The sequence below is a fragment of the Castor canadensis genome, chromosome 5 (genome assembly GCF_047511655.1).
Source record: "Castor canadensis chromosome 5, mCasCan1.hap1v2, whole genome shotgun sequence".
NCBI lineage: Eukaryota > Metazoa > Chordata > Mammalia > Rodentia > Castoridae > Castor > Castor canadensis.
The window spans coordinates 72,860,204-72,878,721 of record NC_133390.1 but is presented as its reverse complement, the minus strand read 5'-3'; the positions used below and the strand labels follow the sequence as shown (position 1 = coordinate 72,878,721).

At 43.4% G+C, this 18,518-nt stretch overlaps 1 protein-coding gene across 4 annotated transcripts in view; it reads left to right on the top strand.

Annotated features, from left to right (window-relative positions):
* The window catches only part of Slc12a8 (solute carrier family 12 member 8), a 172,068-nt gene that overhangs the window by 112,694 nt on the left and 40,856 nt on the right, over window positions 1-18,518 (top strand). For 3 of the 4 annotated variants that reach the window (XM_074073345.1, XM_074073347.1, XM_074073344.1), the window contains 3 exons: window positions 3,017-3,104; window positions 4,841-4,928; window positions 14,169-14,315. In XM_074073345.1, coding sequence (XP_073929446.1) covers window positions 3,017-3,104; window positions 4,841-4,928; window positions 14,169-14,315 — 323 coding nt within the window. The remainder of the gene's footprint in view (window positions 1-3,016; window positions 3,105-4,840; window positions 4,929-14,168; window positions 14,316-18,518) is intronic. The other variant, XM_074073346.1, reaches the window with a different exon arrangement.

Here is an 18,518-nt window from a genome sequence, read left to right as displayed (position 1 = left end):
AGTTGAGATAAGGATAGCTATACAGGGAGTTGACTCACATTAATTTCCTGTGCATGTGAGTTACCTTCTAGGTTAATTCTTCTTGATCTAACCTTTTCTCTAGTTCCTGGTCCCTTTCTCCTATTGGCCTCAGTTGCTTTAAAGTATCTGCTTTAGTTTCTCTGCTTGAGGGCAACAAATGCTAGCTAACTTTTTAGGTACCTTACCTATCCTCATATCTCCCTTGTGTGTTCTCGCTTTTATCTTGTGATCAAAGTTCAATCCCCTTGTTGTGTTTGCCCTTGATCTAATGTCCGCATATGAGGGAGAACATACGATTTTTGGTCTTTTGAGCCAGGCTAACCTCACTCAGAATGATGTTCTCCAATTCCATCCATTTACCAGCGAATGATAACATTTCGTTCTTCTTCATGGCTGCATAAAATTCCATTGTGTATAGATACCACATTTTCTTGATCCATTCGTCAGTAGTGGGGCATCTTGGCTGTTTCCATAACTTGGCTATTGTGAATAGTGCTGCAATAAACATGGATGTGCAGGTGCCTCTGGAGTAACAGTCTTTTGGGTATATCCCCAAGAGTGGTATTGCTGGATCAAATGGTAGATCAATGTTTAGCTTTTTAAGTAGCCTCCAAATTTTTTTCCAGAGTGATTGTACTTGTTTACATTCCCACCAACAGTGTAAGAGGGTTCCTTTTTCCCCGCATCCTCGCCAACACCTGTTGTTGGTGGTGTTGCTGATGATGGCTATTCTAACAGGGGTGAGGTGGAATCTTAGCGTGGTTTTAATTTGCATTTCCTTTATTGCTAGAGATGGTGAGCATTTTTTCATGTGTTTTTTGGCCATTTGAATTTCTTCTTTTGAGAAAGTTCTGTGTAGTTCACTTGCCCATTTCTTTATTGGTTCATTAGTTTTGGGAGAATTTAGTTTTTTAAGTTCCCTGTATATTCTGGTTATCAGTCCTTTGTCTGATGTATAGTTGGCAAATATTTTCTCCCACTCTGTGGGTGTTCTCTTCAGTTTAGAGACCATTTCTTTTGATGAGCAGAAGCTTTTTAGTTTTATGAAGTCCCATTTATCTATGCTATCTCTTAGTTGCTGTGCTGCTGGGGTTCCACTGAGAAAGTTCTTACCTATACCTATTAACTCCAGAGTATTTGCTACTCTTTCCTTTATCAACTTTAGAGTTTGTGGTCTGATATGAAGATCCTTGATCCATTTTGAGTTAATATTCTACCAGCTCATTTTAAACAAAGAACCTTTTAAAAATAAGTTTCCCCACATTTCAAAGTGGAGAAATTTAAAAAGATCTGTTCTTCCATCACCCAGAAATAATATTGCTAACATTTTAATACATGTTCTAGCTCTTCTTGCTACGCTTTTTTCTTCTTTTTTTACAATGGGATTATACCATATGTTCTGTTTTCTAATATGCCTCCTAAACTAAATGATAGCTTTAAGTAGCTTTCCATGTCACAGAAAATTCCTGACAATATTTGAGACTTGATAGTTATCGAAAGACATATCATTATTTACTTAGCCAATCCTGTATTTTTAAACATTAGGTTATTTTTTTATTTGTTTTGTTTTGTTTTTGTGGGACTGCAGTTTGAGCTCAGGGCTTTGCACTTACAAAGCAGGTGCTCTACTGTTTGAGCCATGCCTGTGGTCCATTTTGCTCTGGTTATGTTGGAGATGGAGTCTCACTAACTATTTGTGAGTTTACTTTGTATATAATCCCAGTTGTAGAATCCCTGGGTCAAAGTATATGCAGGCCCCAGTCTTGGTTGCACATTCAGGATTCTCTGTGAAATGGTCTGACTATAACTTTCTGGCCCCAAACTTTCACTACACTCTGCTTTACTTGAGTTCCCTAAAGCATTACAGCAGAGACACTAAAAACATAATTATCAGAGTCATCCAGACCAGGGTTGAATCCTAGCTTTACCACTTAGTAAATGTGATATGACTTTGGGCTGTTTTAATGAGCCTCTCTGAGAACTTTTCCATAAAATGAGGAAATCTACTTTTTGGAAGTGATTGTTTTGAGGTTTAAACAAGATAAAAATGCATGGAAATAACTAACTACCACAGGCCCTGACAGGTTCAAAGCGTCCATAAATCTGTAATGACAGTGTTGGACTCATTTTGATCACTATGCCCATCCAAGTCCCTCTTTCAAGGCCACACTCAAGACGTCATCCTCCTCACTTCCCACTGCCTTTCCAGGCTGGCTAGTCCATGGTATTATGTTGTTAGTGCACTCTTGGGCTGGACCCTCACTCCATCTTAGAGCATATTGTCTCGTTTTCACATATGAGTATGTTTGAAGAGAAACATTTCCCCTCACCAGCTGTGTGCTCTTGGCCCTTCACCACGATGTATTAATTCATTTTCATTAGTGTTCTTGGGGATTAGAGGTGAAAGTGAAAAGGAAATCATGACACAGTGTTGGCAGCATCAGGATTGGGTTTTTTTTTTTTTGGAGTTTGTTTACAGCCTTTTGGTAGCTCAGAAGCTCTAAACACTGTCTCTGGTCCTGTTGAATAGCACCCAGCTCTAAGGACACTTGAACCCCAGTGTAATCTGTAGGCAGCAGGGACAAGGAAATCTGCTGAGCAGAAGGCTGCAGTCCTCTTGCTAACGACGAGCCACTCCAGGGCACTCTCCCAGCCGGTTATCAGCCGGTCATGCGGTTAGCAGCACCTTCGTGTGGCTTGCAAGACACTTTCCTCCCCTGGATACTTTGTACTAGGTGGTAAGTCACTTTTGTAGCCAGGAAAGCTTTCCTCCAAGCAGCAACCAGCTCACAAAGGTCGCTTTCACAACCGCACAGATGCCTCTCCAGCTGCCAGGGGAGATTGTGAAGCAGCCTGTTTGTGGGGGCTGCAATGGGAGGGGTTGATAATGGGGTGGCTTCAACGAGAGGTCCCAAAGGTGAGGAAGGGCTCTCCTAGGGAAGGTGATTTGTGGAGTATCCTCCATCACCTCACTCTAATCTTGGGTGTCTTTCAGGAGTCATGGCCGGCTTCAACATGGGAGGCGACCTCAGAGAGCCTGCTGCCAGCATTCCCCTGGGCTCCCTAGCAGCTGTTGGCATCTCGTAAGTTCCCCCATGGCAATCAGTACAAGCTAGAGAGTGGGAGAGAAAATCCCAGGCAAAGGAGGGATTGCCCCTTTTGTTCTGAGAGTGCCCCGACTGTGACCAATCTATTTCATATTCTGATCCTCCTTTTAACACTCGGTGGGCTGGAAAATTCAAGTCTGGTGAGTTCAGACACTGCCCTTTCACACCCCCTGCCTGGGAATTCTGCTGAGGAAGAGGGGAGGAGGGTCATTAATGCACATCACAGACCCACTCCTTTCATTCCTCTTTCCTCAGCCCCCTTCCCCTGCCCCTTCTCCACCCTCATTTTCAACTTGGAGATTTTTTTAACCATTGAATTTCTGGGATCACTGGGACTATAAAGATGAAAAGGTTTGGAATTAGAAAGATTAGGGTTTGTATCTCAGCTCTATGGCTGATTGACTGTATGACTTTGAGCAATTCACTCAGCTCCCCAAGCTTCCCTCTCCTTTTCTATGAAATGGGGATAGAGCTGTATATGTTCCTCATGGGCCATGGAGGAGATGCTGTGTAAAGGCACACACTAGAATCTCAAAGACAGGACTCCTTCTTCACTCCACCTCCCCTGAGGCTGGCTGTCAGGCTTCTGGGGTTTTAGTTCCACTGTGCTGCCCACACTAACAGGCTGGGTAGCCTTGGGTCTGTGTCTGACCTTCTAGAATCTTCTGTTTTTCTTTCTGTACCACAAAAGGAAGGAAGCTTTTCTGCCCTTCATTGAGCTGGTGTGAAAAGGCAATGAGGGAAGAAGTTAAAAGTGCCTGTATTGAGAAGTTAAAAGTGAAGTTAAAAAGCGCCGATATGATTTTAACCATGATAGTTAAAAATATTAAATATATCTATCTACAAACACTAAATTTGTTCTTAGCTTATAGCAATGGCAGTGTTGCTACCAGCCAGGCACAGTGCAACAGGCCATTTTGTATAAAATAAGAGAGCAACCTTGAGAAGAAAATAAAAATAGCAGGAATAGAGTCTGGAGGAGGAAAGAAAAGAAAGAAGGTTCTATATGAGCACTCTGTCTTATTTTAGGTTATGGCTACTGCTCTGCCTTTTTTTTTCTTTGTGGTACTGAGGCTTAACTTAGGACTGCACCCTGAGCCACTCCACCAGCACTTCTCCGTGATACCTTTTTTTCCTAGATAGGATTTCATCAGATAGGGGTTGGCTTCGAACTGGGATCCTCATGATCTCTGCCTCCTGAGTAGCTAGGATTCACAGGTGTGAGCCACTGATGGCCCAGCCTGCTCTGCCTTTTTACACTTTTCTTCCCTCTGTTTTCTGCGACTGAGAGATCAGCAGGCTTCAGAAGCCCAAAAGATTGTTGATTAGTTCTTCTGCTGGAGAAGGATGGGGTGTGGGACTGCAGGTCAACCCTGGCCTGAATCTTGGAGACCTAGTAGCCAACTGGGCCTCTCGCATCCTCCCTAACCTCCCAGCCCCCACCTGACCCCCACTGGCATCCTTTGTGTGCTTTTCTTTCTTATGATAATAAACAAAACATTGATACCTTTTATTTTTTTCTTTTTTGGTAAGAAATATGCTGGAGGTGAAATAATACAAAAAAGTGCCCTCCCAGGTGGGCTGGAGAGACTTTATGGCAACCTTTCACTTTAATTTTGAGACAGGTTCCCGTAGGACTCAAAGGCTGAGCAGGGTGGGGCTGGGATGGGGCTGGGTGAGGTGACAGCTCTGTTCTCTCTTGGGTTTTGCAGGTGGTTTCTGTACATCATCTTCACCTTCCTGCTCGGTGCCATCTGCACCCGAGAGGCCCTTCGCTCTGACTTCCTGATTGCCCAAAAGGTGGGTGAATCCATCCTGTTTTGCCCACAAAGGGCTCCATTTGCCAGGGTCATTTATTTGTTCCCACTGACAAATGGCCACCTCCTCCTGCAGTCCTGTCTGGGAGTCTGTATAGACTTCAGCTCTGGACTAAAGTTTATGGAGGGGCCAGAAATATCAAAGAGGTACAGCTTTTGTATATGGGCCTCTAAATGTGTCACAGTGCTTAGAAAGGCACACAACTGCAGGTAACTAGATAATGGTGACACCTCTTCATATTGAAAATTGGGACAAAAACAAGAATCTGGTTACCCTGAATTTCCCTTCTCCATAAGCTCTATTTGCCAATAACTTTACTTTCTACCACAGAGAGTGCTGCTCACATGAAGCAAGTGAGAAGGAGGAGGTTGAGAGACAGAGAAGGGGGCAGAGCCCAGAGAAGTGCAGAAAGCCAGGCCAGGGAGAATGAGCCAGGGAGCCAGGCTTTTCCAAAAATCTCAGCAACTCTGGGTTGATTTGGTAGTCTTTGTTACGTGGGCATGCACCCTGCCAGAAGATTAGTGAATTCCTTGTGTTCCATAGCTTCCCTTGTAGACTGGAGGTCATGTGGAATCAAGGACATTTACTTGGCATCACTCAAACTCACAAGAATTAGATTTCCAGCCATTTTTCTGAAAATTCCCAAAAAGTCCTGCCTTCCTTCAAGTTCCCCAAGGAAAAGTGGGCCCTGAGATTTCTGTAGTTTTCTGGGAATGGTAGTTGATTAGGGAGTTTTTCTTGCTGTTAACTCCTGAATATTGCTGCTTATATTTTAGGAAAAAGTACCTTTTGCTTTTGCTTCTGATGTGAGGCCTTGTGAAGCAAACAACCTGGCTCACCTTCACGGGGGGCCAGTGTGTGAGGCAACCAGCACAGGAGACTAGGAAATTATTTTTTAGAGATGTGTTTGGGCATGGTTTCCACATTAGCACAGGTTTCTTTTTAGGGCACGTAGACAGCCAAGTAAAGGTGATGTTTGACTTTAGGGGACTTGACCTTAGTATAAAAGCAGGTTTTGAAAGGTGGTGGTGGGGGATGCAGTTCAGGTGGTAAAAGAGCTCACACCCACCCTCCAGCACCCAGGCCACACACCCCCAGGTCATAAAGTTTGCTTTCAGGGAAGGGATCTGTCATGTCTTGTCAATCTAGATGCTTGACTGGCATGATGTACACGCTTTCATCTAGAGTTTCTTCTCTGAGGGCATTTTCTACAGAGGAATTGAAGGCTGTGGTGAGCAGCTGGAGGAAGAAGGATTGGTTTACCTTGGAGGGTGTGGGTGGAATACTTACTGTTCATCTGCACCTTGCCTGTGCTGGCTAGAAGAGCTAGCGGAATGGCTCAAGAGGTAGAGCACCTGCTTAGCAAGCGTGAGGCCCTGAGTTCAAACCGCAGTACCACTGAAAATTGAAATGTAGGAAGAATCAAGCCTTATTGTAATAAGGCAAAAAAAAAGAGGGACATTTCCATATGTAAGTGGCATTTAAAACATTTTATCTGGTGGAGTGGCTCAAGTGGTAGAGCACCTGCCTAGCAAGCATGAGGCCCTGAGTTCAAACCCCAGTACTGCTGAAAACAGAAAAAATTTAAAAAAAAAATCAACCTTTGAAGACTCTGGTCTAGACAGCAGGAGGCAAATTCTCTCTTGGGCTGGGGATCCTCTCCTCTCCTCCCCATGCTCAGAGTGGGCATGTGGGAGGCAGGCAGCCTTATATCCAAGGAAGGCCACAATAGCAAAGGGTAAAAATATCCCCAAAGACAAAACGTTAGAGCCTTTGTGTGTGGGGGGGGGTCCAATAGTGGACATGTGACCAGAGGGAACCTTCTTTAGAATGCCTCCTGTCCCAGACAGTGACACAAGTCCTTAGCCAGTTGGCAGCATCTTCGAAGTCAGGCCTGGCCATAATATGTGAGAAGGCACTAGGGTGAGAGGTGGAGACAGAGGTTATGGAGAGGATGAGAAAACATTTTCTGGAATAGACCACTGTAAGGCCTATGAAGGAAACAAAGTGGCTGGTTTTGGTTCTCAGTAGCAAACAGGGGCAGGTGCTGTAAGTAAGTGTTGAACAGTGACAGAACTAAGCAGGACGAGTGCAAAACAGCAATACCCCACAGACCCCTCCACAAGGGACCACCCAGGGTGCTTCCTCCAGACCGAGTCCTTTCTCCTGCTTCCCAGTGTCCTTTCTGGGGTCTGACTCAGCTGCAGGGCCTGGTACTACACGTAGAAAGTCAGTTGAGCCACACGTGATGGGACTGACAGAACCTGGAGAATGGGAGGTACAGCTGCAGAGGCTGGGAGGGATAAGGGAAATGTCTTTACTTGACGGAACCTACAACCCTGCTGTGGTTTAAAAAAAAAATCCCGGGACTTACATATGCTAGGCAAGTGCTCTCCATGGAGCTACATCCTCAGCCCAAAATGGAATTTTGTATGTGTGTGTTTGGAGATGAGGATTGAATCCAGGGCCTTATATGTGCAAGGTCAGCACTCTACAACTGAGTCACACCCATAACCCCATGGTGTGGTTTTAATGAACCACTCAGCTCAGGTTCACATCTTCGCTATGGCCTTGGTTCTTGAGAGCTTTCCTAGGCCCTGAAGAAGTAAAGCTGCATCTGTCTGGGTGCCCTGACCACCATCATCTTTGGACACAGAGACCAGCTGGCCTCCGACATACTCCCTTCATTGAGCTCTTCAACCTCTCTCTCTCTCTCTCTCTCTCTCTCTCTCATGCTTTCTTGCCAGAACAGTTCTCTTCAAAAGCTACTGGCTGCTCTGGATTTCATTCCACTGATCTGCACCTGGTCAGCAAATCTCTTTCTTTCTGTATTTCCTGAAGCTTCTCTGATCTGTTTCTAATTATTCAGTTTCCCAACCCATACTTCCTCCCAGAAATTTCTTATTTTTAATCCCCACTCCAGTGGAACGTTTTCCTGACTCTTGGTGTCAGTCTCAGTAATCTTATGCTTTCTTAAAAGTCTTTGCTATATTACAGTGGCTCTGAGATAACCTATGAAATCACAACACCTGACACATAGTAGGTGCTTATTAAATTTTAATTCCTGTCTATACTCCTTATGAGGATACCCTTACAGATGGAGACATTTATTTAGGAATACATTTCTCTCCCCCTAAAAAATATGCCATCTTTAATTTCATAGGAAAGTAGTCAATCCCAGTATTATTAAGTGGTAAAGGGATTACATAAACAACAGTATTCGTAGGAATTAAATCATCAAATAATGTTTCAAAATAAACTTGTATACAGTCAGGAAGTGCATGTTTATTACATATCAAAAGAGCAAGTACCTTAGGAGCCTTGGGACATACTAACTAGCAGAATGAGAACAAACTAAATAGGAAAAATAAAAATGGAAAATCCCCCAGAGTAAACACTAATCCTTCCTAAATTTGACAGTCATGATTTGAAAGCTCATGACAAAACTCCCCTCAGGGAGGAGAAGACAAGGCCAAGATTGAGGCTGGTGAGTGGTCCCAGTCATCTGCCCAGCAGCCCAGCCAGACTGTCTTCTGTTCTCATAGGGACACAACACTACCTCTCAGGAGACGAAGTGGACTTTGCCTCTCTATGGAAAGTGGCTATCAAGTGAGAGGCAGAACTCAACTAAAAGCTGAGGTATTGGTTAATCTGTGGAGTAGGGAGAATACCAGAAAATGCATGTCACTGTGGAAATGTTATGTGGGAGGAAGCTGAGGAGCCACTGAGACATTACAAATACATTTGGATTGAGGGTGTACTCCTCAGGATCAGCCAGGAGCCACAGGAATTAGATCAATTAGAACGGGGCCCTTGCAAATGACTTTAAAGCCAGTCCTTCAAGAGAAGGGAGCCAATGGTGAATTGGTAAAGTCCCTCAATGGCAAAAGCTCAGAATGGATGCTGGAGAAAAATACCAAAAGCAGAGAGATGTACTGAATGTAATTAATTACTTTCATCAGTAGTTACTGAAAAAGAACATAGGGTAGTTCACACCATGGAATATTTTGGAAAGATAGCTTTTTGTGAAGCTGCAAACAGGTGTTTGACACAAGAACATCATCTTATTTTTTTTTTTAAGAACTGTTGACAGAATCTGCTCAAACAAATTCTCACTTCCACCTCCACTAGCACGTTTTGCAAGCTTTCAGTACAATATGAATGAGAAAATGACTATGTTCTGTGAGGGCTGGAAGCACAGCTGCATGGTTTACTGTTGTATCTGTAATGTCTGGCCCTGTGCCTACACCATGCCAGGAATGTAACCATTCTCAGTAAATGCTTCCTACATGGATGGATGGATGGATAGATGGATAAATGACAGATAGAAAGGAAGAGCTTAGATTCAGGTGGGAGAGTGATATATAAAATTTTTTGTAATTTATCTGAATGTAAGGGCCAACATTTCACTTATTTTGCAGCAAATAGACTGAATAATTGTTGCTATTGTTGTTTTGGTTTTTTGAGACAGGGTCTCAAAAAATTTCCAGGATGGCCTGGAACTTGCTTAATTTAGCCCCATCTGGCGTCAAACTCATGATACTCCTGCATTAGCCTCCCAAGTGCTGGGATTACAGGTATATGACACCATGCCTGGCCTTCTGAATAACAGTTTTACATAAAAAAGCAGTAAGTGAACAGGCTGTTCTATGCACAATTGACAAATTGAACATAAGCAAGTCACTGTATGTGGGCATCCACCCTCTGACCCCAGCCCCAAGGATTCTGGAGGAATCCCAGAATGTGTCTGTAAGGTGGCCAACAGTGAAGTTACCAATGTCACATACACATAGAGCCAGAGATTCAAAGAGTTCCTAAGGTCAGTCCAGCACTAGAACCATGCAAAGTATGGAGTCTCATTCCCTCTCTTTGTGAATGTACAGTCTTTTTGATTATTTGTTTGTTTGTTTGTTTGTTTTGAGACAGGATCTTTCTGTGTAACCCAGGCTGGCCTTAAACTCTTCATCCTCCTGCCTCAGCCTCCCATATGCTGGGATTACAGGTATGTACCACTATGCTTAGTTCTGAACAGGCTCTGAATGATAAAATATTTACACAAATATATATAGTCATCCTTCTGCATTCCCAGGTTCTACATCCAAGTGTTAAACCACCAGTAGATCAAAACATATTCAGAAAAAATTGCATCTGTACAGAAGATATTCAGACCTTTTTCTTGTTATTATTCCCTAAGCAATAACAATACATAAAGAATAATAACTATGTACAAAGGATTGCATTAGGTTTCTAGAAATGATTATCTAGAAATGATTTAAAGTGGACTAGAGGATATGTGGGTTATATGCAAATACTCTACCATTTTTGTAAGTGTAAGGTACTTGAGCATCCATGGATTTTGGTATTCTCAGGGTCCTAGACCCAATTCCCCAAGGATACCAAAGGATGGCTGAATAGCCCGGGGTAAGAGGCAATCAAATTTCTGCAAGGAGATCCCATCCCTCCCTCTACTGAAGAAGTCTTGGTGAGGTGAACGCAACAGATACAATGTGCAGAGGTTCTTCACACTGGCTACACGTGAGAAGCACCAGCAGGGCTTTTAAAAAATCAATGATGTCTTTATCCCACTCAATACTAATTAAATTAGAATCTCTGGGGTGATTTTTATGCAAAGCCAGAGTGGAGAGCTACTGAGTTAAATTTCCAAAATGCTTTTGATAAAATTTCATCATAGAGTCTGTCTTTTGTTGTTGTTTGGTTAGGTTTGAACTCAGGGCTTCACACCTGCTTAGGCAGGGGCTCTACCACTTGAGCACTCCATCAGCCCTTTTTTTGTAATGGATTTTTTCGAGATCGGGTCTCGAGAACTATTATGCCTGAGCTGACTTGGAACTGTGATCCTCTTCTCTCTGCCTCCTGAGTAACTAGGATTACAGGTGTGAGCCACTGGTGCCCAGCAAGTCTGTTTTTTAAACCCTGGTAACATAGGATACATTTAGTAGAGAAGATAAAAACAAAGGTTACAGATGAATGATCTTATCACAGAATGGATGGAGGATTAATCACTGGACACGTTTATCTAACAGTTTTGTAAATACCAAATGGCTCGGATCATGTAAAGTCATGAGGCTTGATTGATTTTGCTGCTGATCCTGTTTGCTGTACTCTATGTTAGGAGCTGCAGGATGGGGACATAGGTGCATGATTTAGTCTTACTTGCATGGAGCTCATGGGGGCACCAGCAAGATAAGCCACCTGCCTAACTAACTGTCCTGCAGAGGAGAAGATAACAAAATGCCACCAGAGCACAGTGATGGGAAACATCAGATGACACCAATTTCTTGTAGTAACAAAATGGTATGTGAAAGGGGAGAGGAGGGGGCCAAGAAGCCCATGACATTGAATAAAAGAGCTTTGAGATTCACTGGAGATAAAAATGAGATAATGCATTTAAGGAAAAGCAATCACACCGAATTAAAGGCAAGATGGGCTCTGTGGTGGACCCAAGTTGTATCTGTCAAACTAATAACTTCCCTGACCATTTGGGAGCAAAACCCTTATGTACTGTCTTGAAGTGATTGAGAAAGACCCCCATTTAACATTCCAAAGCCCAAAGGACCAGGCCTTCTCTTGCCTGTCACTTTGCACCCATGGTAGGGCACATGACTAAGACTGCACTTCAAGTACAAGTGTGATGAATGAGGCAAAGATAAAAAGACAGCAAGAATCATCCTCAGGGTGGCTGGGAGGCTGGCAGCACCTCGGCTTAACTACTTCTGGTTATGAGTCTGGGAATGCCTTGGCTTGACTTGCCCTTCTCCGGCCTCATCTTATAGCCTCCTGATGATTCTGTGAACCCACAGCATCCTGCACATATGGTCTTTAAAAAAAATACTTTTTCTAATAAAAAATCCTGACTGATGAGGATTCGTTAGTCAAATTCTTCTAGTGATAATTTATGAGCCAGGAAAAAGGTCTAGCCAGGGGCTGCTTGTGATCCATTTGACTTACTACCCAGATCCAGTGCATTGCTGAGCAACAAAACAAAAGTGGGGTATGCAGAGCCTTCATAAAGAAGGGTGTAAGTGACAAAGCTGAAAGTTGCATCTAACCTATCTCGTGGTTGGATAAATGAGCACTTGGAACACACAGTCTGTCCACTGTGCCTAAAGTAAGATAAAATGGAGAAGGCATCACCATTATTAAGAAAGCACGGAGGCTTGGATTGGTATGGCTGAGGATTCTTGGCTCAGCATGGAGGAGCTGCATGGAGAAAAGCAGTTATTGTCCACTCCAGGAAGCACAGCTCTGACCTCTCCTGTTCCACCTGTTGGTTCCTGTGGACCAAACGAGTCCTTGACCCCACTCATTCTTTCACTCATTCGTTGATCTGAATTAGGCACCAAGCACCCCGGTGAACAGGACGGGAGACTTACCTAAACGAAACCTGCAGGTGGGTAGAGGAGACAATACGCTAGGTGCTGCAGAGCACTGAGGAGCAAACACTGGTGTGAGGCTGGTGGAGGACGGCCTCATGGAGGAGGTGAGGCTTGTGCTGATTTTTTTTTTTTTTTTGGTGGTACTTGGGTTTGAACTCAACCATGCCCCCAGTCCTTTTTTGCTTTAGTTATTTTTTTTGATAGGGTCTCATGGTTTTTCCCAGAGCCAACTTTAGACTGTGTCCACCTACCTTTGCCTCCTCGTAGCTGGGATCATAGATATGTACCACCATACCTCGCTTCTTTGTGGAGATAAGCTATCACTAACTTTTTTCCTTTGGGCTGGCCTTGAACCAGTATTCACAACCTTCTCCTCCAGAATAGCTGGGATTACCAGTGTGTGCCATCACACCCAGCTGTGCTGAATCCTGATGATCAAGCAGGAGTTTAATAGACAATGAGCAGATTAAGGGGTATGGAGAGAGGGTTCCATCAGGTAAAGAAATCATGCTGACCAATGACTGTGTGTGTGCAGGGTGTGGGGCTAGAGAGGTCATGGACTATGCAGGACCTATGTTTCAGACCAATGGGAATTGTTGATATGTTTGCACAGGGGCATTGGGACCAGCGTTTAGAGATGTCACTCTGGCAAAAGCCTAGGTCATTTAGTCCTAGGGAATGATTCAGGAGGGAGCACTTAGAGGCAGGAGGCACCTGGAATTGTAATTGACCAGTAGATCTTAAAGTGTGGTTCCAAGGCCGTCAGAATCAACACGAGAACCTGTTGGAAGTCTATATTCTCAGGCCCTACCCGTAAGGGTGGGGCCCAGAAATCTGTGTTTTTTGTTTTTTTTTTTTTCATTTTTCTTTTATTATTCATATGTGCATACAAGGCTTGGTTTATTTCTCCCCCCTGCCCCCACCCCCTCCCTTACCACCCACTCCACCCCCTCCCGCTCCCCCCCTCAATACCCAGCAGAAACTGTTTTGCCCTTATCTCTAATTTTGTTGTAGAGAGAGTATAAGCAATAAGAAATCTGTGTTTTGAGAGGCCTGTAGATGAGTCTGATGCCCATTCAGTTTGAGAACCGCTGTGCAGTCCACATGAAATGTGAAGCTGGCCTAACCTGAAAATAGTGGGATGAAGTAGGGTGGGGCCAGGGAATAGAAAATCTAGTCCAGAGGTTGGATCTAGAGGTCTGTGAGTGGGTTTTCAGGGAGTTCCTGTGGTTTTCCAGGGTAGTAGAAAGGTCAGAAGCAGGATCTGGACAGGTGTAGTGGTGTATACCTATAATCCTTGTACTTGAGAGGCTGAGGCAAGAAGATCACTAATTTGAGACCAATCTGGGCTATATAGTGAGACCCTGTCTCAAAGACAAACACAAAACAAAAGAAAAGAAAAACAGGGTCAGTCATTGAGTAATTGTGTTAGTCAACTTTTAGTCACTATATCAAAACTCCTGAGATAATTTATAAAGAGAAGAGTTTTATTTTGGCTTATGGTTTCAGAGATTACAGTCTGTAGCTAAGTAAATCCATTGCTGTGGGCCTCTGGTAGGGATGCCAAACAGCAATAAGCTGGAAAAAACTGCTCACTCCATAGTCAGAAAGCAAAAGAAAGAAAGAAATGCACTGGGGCTTCCACAATCCCCTTTGAAGCCATGTCCCCAATGATCTAAAGATCTGCTGCTGGACTCCACCTCTTAAAGGTCTCACCACACCCTATAGCATCACCCTGAGAACCAAGACTTTAACAAACACACGGGGCCCTGGGGGACATTTATGATCCAACTCATAGCAATGATGAAACTGCTTTCTCACATAGGTGTCCCTAGTGGGCTTCCTGTTTCTCTTGGGTTTGTACATCTCATCCCTGGCCTCCTGTATGGGAGGACTCTATGGAGCCCCCCGGATCCTGCAGTGCATTGCCCAGGAGAAAGTGATTCCTGCACTCGCCTGTCTGGGGCAAGGGGTGAGTGACTTTTTTTTTTCTTCTGGAGAAACATTAAGACACTTTCCTGATTAGAGCCTGTGGTTAAGTCCTCTCACGTGGGACAAAGGGCAATGCAGAGGTTATTTCTTCCAGCCCTGTCCTCTGGCTGGCTTAGGTGGGGGGCAATTAGAAGAAGCATCTTAAATATCACAACTGCCTGGGCTCCCTTGCTCTAGAATAGCTAAGCAGTCATGGTCACATCTTGGACCCTAAGCAGCAGCAAAATGGAGTGTCCTATCCTTTAATAAAAACAGAATCAGGATCCTACAAGTTTAGCACAGAGAAAAGAATCTGTTGGTTAGAGGAGAGCTGGTCCTTGCAGGTCTAATTCCCCCTACAAGTTCCCCGTGCCCTGGGTAGTGGGGAGGGCTGCTGTTCAGTGATTTCCCATGGTCTGGGCTCCCTGATAACCCTCATGGGCCAAACTTTAACTGATACTGAGTAGCTTGATTGAGTCATGGCTGGGACAATGATTAAAAGAGACTTTCCTAAAACCTATGGAATCACAGAAGAGAAATTGGCACCAGAATTCCACTTCTCTATAATGTGGTTTGCAAGGTGTCATTTGTTTTTGTCCTGTTGGGGTAACACAGAGGCCCTCTCTAATCCCTTCTGATTCCCAGCCTCCCTCTTGGGAGGGCACATGTAAGCCATTCATATTTCCACCCTTCACCGTCTTCCTCTCCTGTTTTGTTCTCTACGACCTTCCGTATATGATTTGCCTTTATTTTATCTATCATTTCATTTATTTGTTATAAAGTGAAATGAGCACAGGGTTCAAAACTAAAAATGATGTAAAAGGAATACATCAAGGGTTTGTGCTCCTATCATGCATCTTTTTACCTATTTTCCCCCATACCCAGCCCTGTCCTTTAGTCACTGTTTTTCTTAATGAATCCTTCTCAATCCCATTTTTGCCCAAAAGATAGTGATCTCTGTATGTTGTTCTATAGCTTGCCTTTTTTCATTTCATATGGTCAAGAAATCCGTCTTTCTGAATGGATTTCAAAAATGCAGAGAAAGCTTTCTCGTTCTTTTTCCATCATGTGCACAGATAATAATTTATTTATTCAGTTCCCTATGGATTGATACTTGAGTGGGTTCCAGTAAACAGTACTGCAATATATAATCGTGTGTGTGTGTATAATTTTACATATGTGCAGATAGACATATATCTATTGGATAAATGTCCCTAAGCAGGATTGCTGAATCAAAGGATAAATGCATTTAAAACTTATTTATTTATTTAGATACTAGGGATTGAGCCCAGAACCTTGCATATATTAGGTAAACACTGTACCACTAAACTACCCTTCAGGCCTTTTGTTTTATTTTTGAGATAGGGTCCCTCTATGTAGCCCAGGCTGGTCTTGAACTTGCAATCCTCCTGCCTCAGCCTCCCAAGCAGTGTGGAAAATCACACTTACCTGCATTTAAAATTTTTAATAGTTCTTAGTTGAATGCTGGTGGCTCATGCCTGTAATCCTAGCTACTTGGGAACTGAGATCAGGAGGATTGTGATTTAAAGCCAGTAGCCAAAATTTTTGCGAGACCCCATCTCAACAGAAAAAAAGTATGGTGGTATGCACCTGTCCTCCCAGCTACCGCAGAAAACATAAAATAGGACTATAATAGTCCAGGTCAGCCTGGGCAAAAAGCAAGACTCTTTCTTCAAAATAACCAAAGCAAAAAGAACTGAAGGTGTGGCTCAAGTGGTAGTAGAGAGCCTGCCTAGCAAGCAAGAAGCCCTGAGTTCAAACCTCAATACTGCCAAAAAAATTGTTTTACTAGATCTTGCCAAAATACCCCTAATGGGATGTGTCTCATTTTGTACTTCTAATGGTGTGTGAGAGCACTTGGTTTCCCACAGCCAGTACCACTCAGGCCAAAAGATTCTGCCTTATAGATGTATTAGTCAGACTTTCTGCTGCTCATACAAATATCTGAGAAAATCAGCTTCAGGAATGGTTTCACACATGAAAAAATGCTCACCATCTCTAGCAATAAAGGAAATGCAAATAAAAACCACGCTAAGATTCCACCTCACCCCTGTTAGAATAGCCATCATTAGCAACACCACCAACAATAGGTGTTGGTGAGGATGCGGGAAAAAAGGAACCCTCTTACACTGCTGGTGGGAATGTAAACTAGTACAAACCACTCTGGAAGAAAATTTGGAGGCTACTTAAAAAGCTAGACATTGATCTACCATTTGATCCAGCAATACCACTCTTGGGGATATACCCAAAAGACTGTGACACAGGTTACTCCAGAGGCACCTGCACACCCATGTTTATTGCGGCACTATTCACAATAGCCAAGTTATGGAAACAGCCAAAATGCCACACCACTGACAAATGGATTAAGAAAATGTGGTATTTATACACAGTGGAATTCTATGCAGCCATGAAGAAGAACGAAATGTTATCATTCGCTGGTAAATGGATGGAATTGGAGAACATCATTCTGAGTGAGGTTAGCCTGGCTCAAAAGACCAAAAATTGTATGTTCTCCCTCATATGTGGACATTAGATCAAGGGCAAACACAACAAGGGGATTGAACTTTGATCACAAGATAAAAGCGAGAGCACACAAGGGAGATATGAGGATAGGTAAGGTACCTAAAAAATTAGTTAGCATTTGTTGCCCTCAACGCAGAGAAACTAAAGCATATACCTTAAAAGCAACTGAGGTCAATAGGAAAAGGGGACCAGGAACTACAGAAAAGGTTAGATCAAAAAGAATTAACCTAGAAGGTAACAAACATGCACAGGAAATTAATGTGAGTCAATGCCCTGTATAGCTATCCTTATCTCAACCAGCAAAAACCCTTGTTCCTTCCTATTATTGCTTATACTCTCTCTTCAACAAAATTAGAGATAAGGGCAAATAGTTTCTGCTGGGTATTGAGGGGGTAGGGGGGAGAGGGAGGGGCGGAGTGGGTGGTAAGGGAGGGGGTAGAGGCAGGGGGAGAAATGACCCAAGCCTTGTATGCACATGTGAATAATAAAACAATTAAAAAAATTAAAAAGAAAAAAAGAATGGTTTCAGAGGTTTCAGTCCATGATCAGTTGGCTCTGTATTTCTGGGCACAGAAGTGAGGCAGAACAACATGGCAGATGAGTATGGTGGAGCAGAAGTGCTCGTGGTGGCCCGGAAGCAGAGTAAAAGGAAGGGACCAGAACCAAAATATACCTTTGAAAGTCACACCCCAGCAACCCACTTCCTCCTACTAGTTCCCACCTTCCACAGTTCTACCACCTCCCAATAGTCTATTCAAACTTTTAATCCATTAATCCATTCAACTTTGAATCCATCAAGTCTATTCAAACTTTTAATCCATTGATGGATTAAAGTCAGAGACCTCATGATCTAGTGTTCTGGAAACACTCTCACAGACACACCCAGAGCTGTGTTTTACTAATCTGCTAGGCCTTTCACAATCCAATCAAATTGGCAATCAAAATTACACTCTGCACTGGCCCTTGAGTGTAAGAAGTTTGGTGAGGCCAAAGGGACATGCTCACCTGGATCCCAGGCATCTCCTTGAGATGATATCCATGTATGCTGCACCGGATGGCCCCCAGTCCACTTTCAGGGTCTGTCAGGGCCTCTTCCTGTCTAGAGTCAAGGTGTGGGCTGAGAGTCCATATATCAGCGTGAGGCCCGATACAGTATGGTCTGAGAAGAGAAGAGGGTGGGCTCTGAACTGGAGGCTGTACCTAGGCATCTTTCAGTGAAGAAATCTGAGGAGTACAAGAATTCTCAACTTGAACCTGGTCTTCCTCATCCTCATGTATGTGTGTCTGACAGGGAAAGAGGGGAGAACATATTTGGCCTATTAGGTTAATGGCTTGGTTTATAGTTGTAAATATTTAGATTTACTCTTCCCTTGGACAACAAACACAGTGTTAGCAAGGAGACTGTCCACAGCTCATTGCCAAATGTGAATTTTTGCTAATCATATAGTGAGAGATCGCATTTTTTGATACATGGTCTTGCTATGTAGCCCAGACTGGCCTTGAACTCACAGTCCTGTCTCCCTCTCCCAAGTGCTAGGTTTATAGACATGTGCCACCACACTTAGGTTTGCATTCCTCTTATTGCCAATGAAGTTGGAATATCTTTTCCTCTAAAAGCTATTTGTATTTTTTTTCTGTGATTGATAGAGTCAGTTTCTTT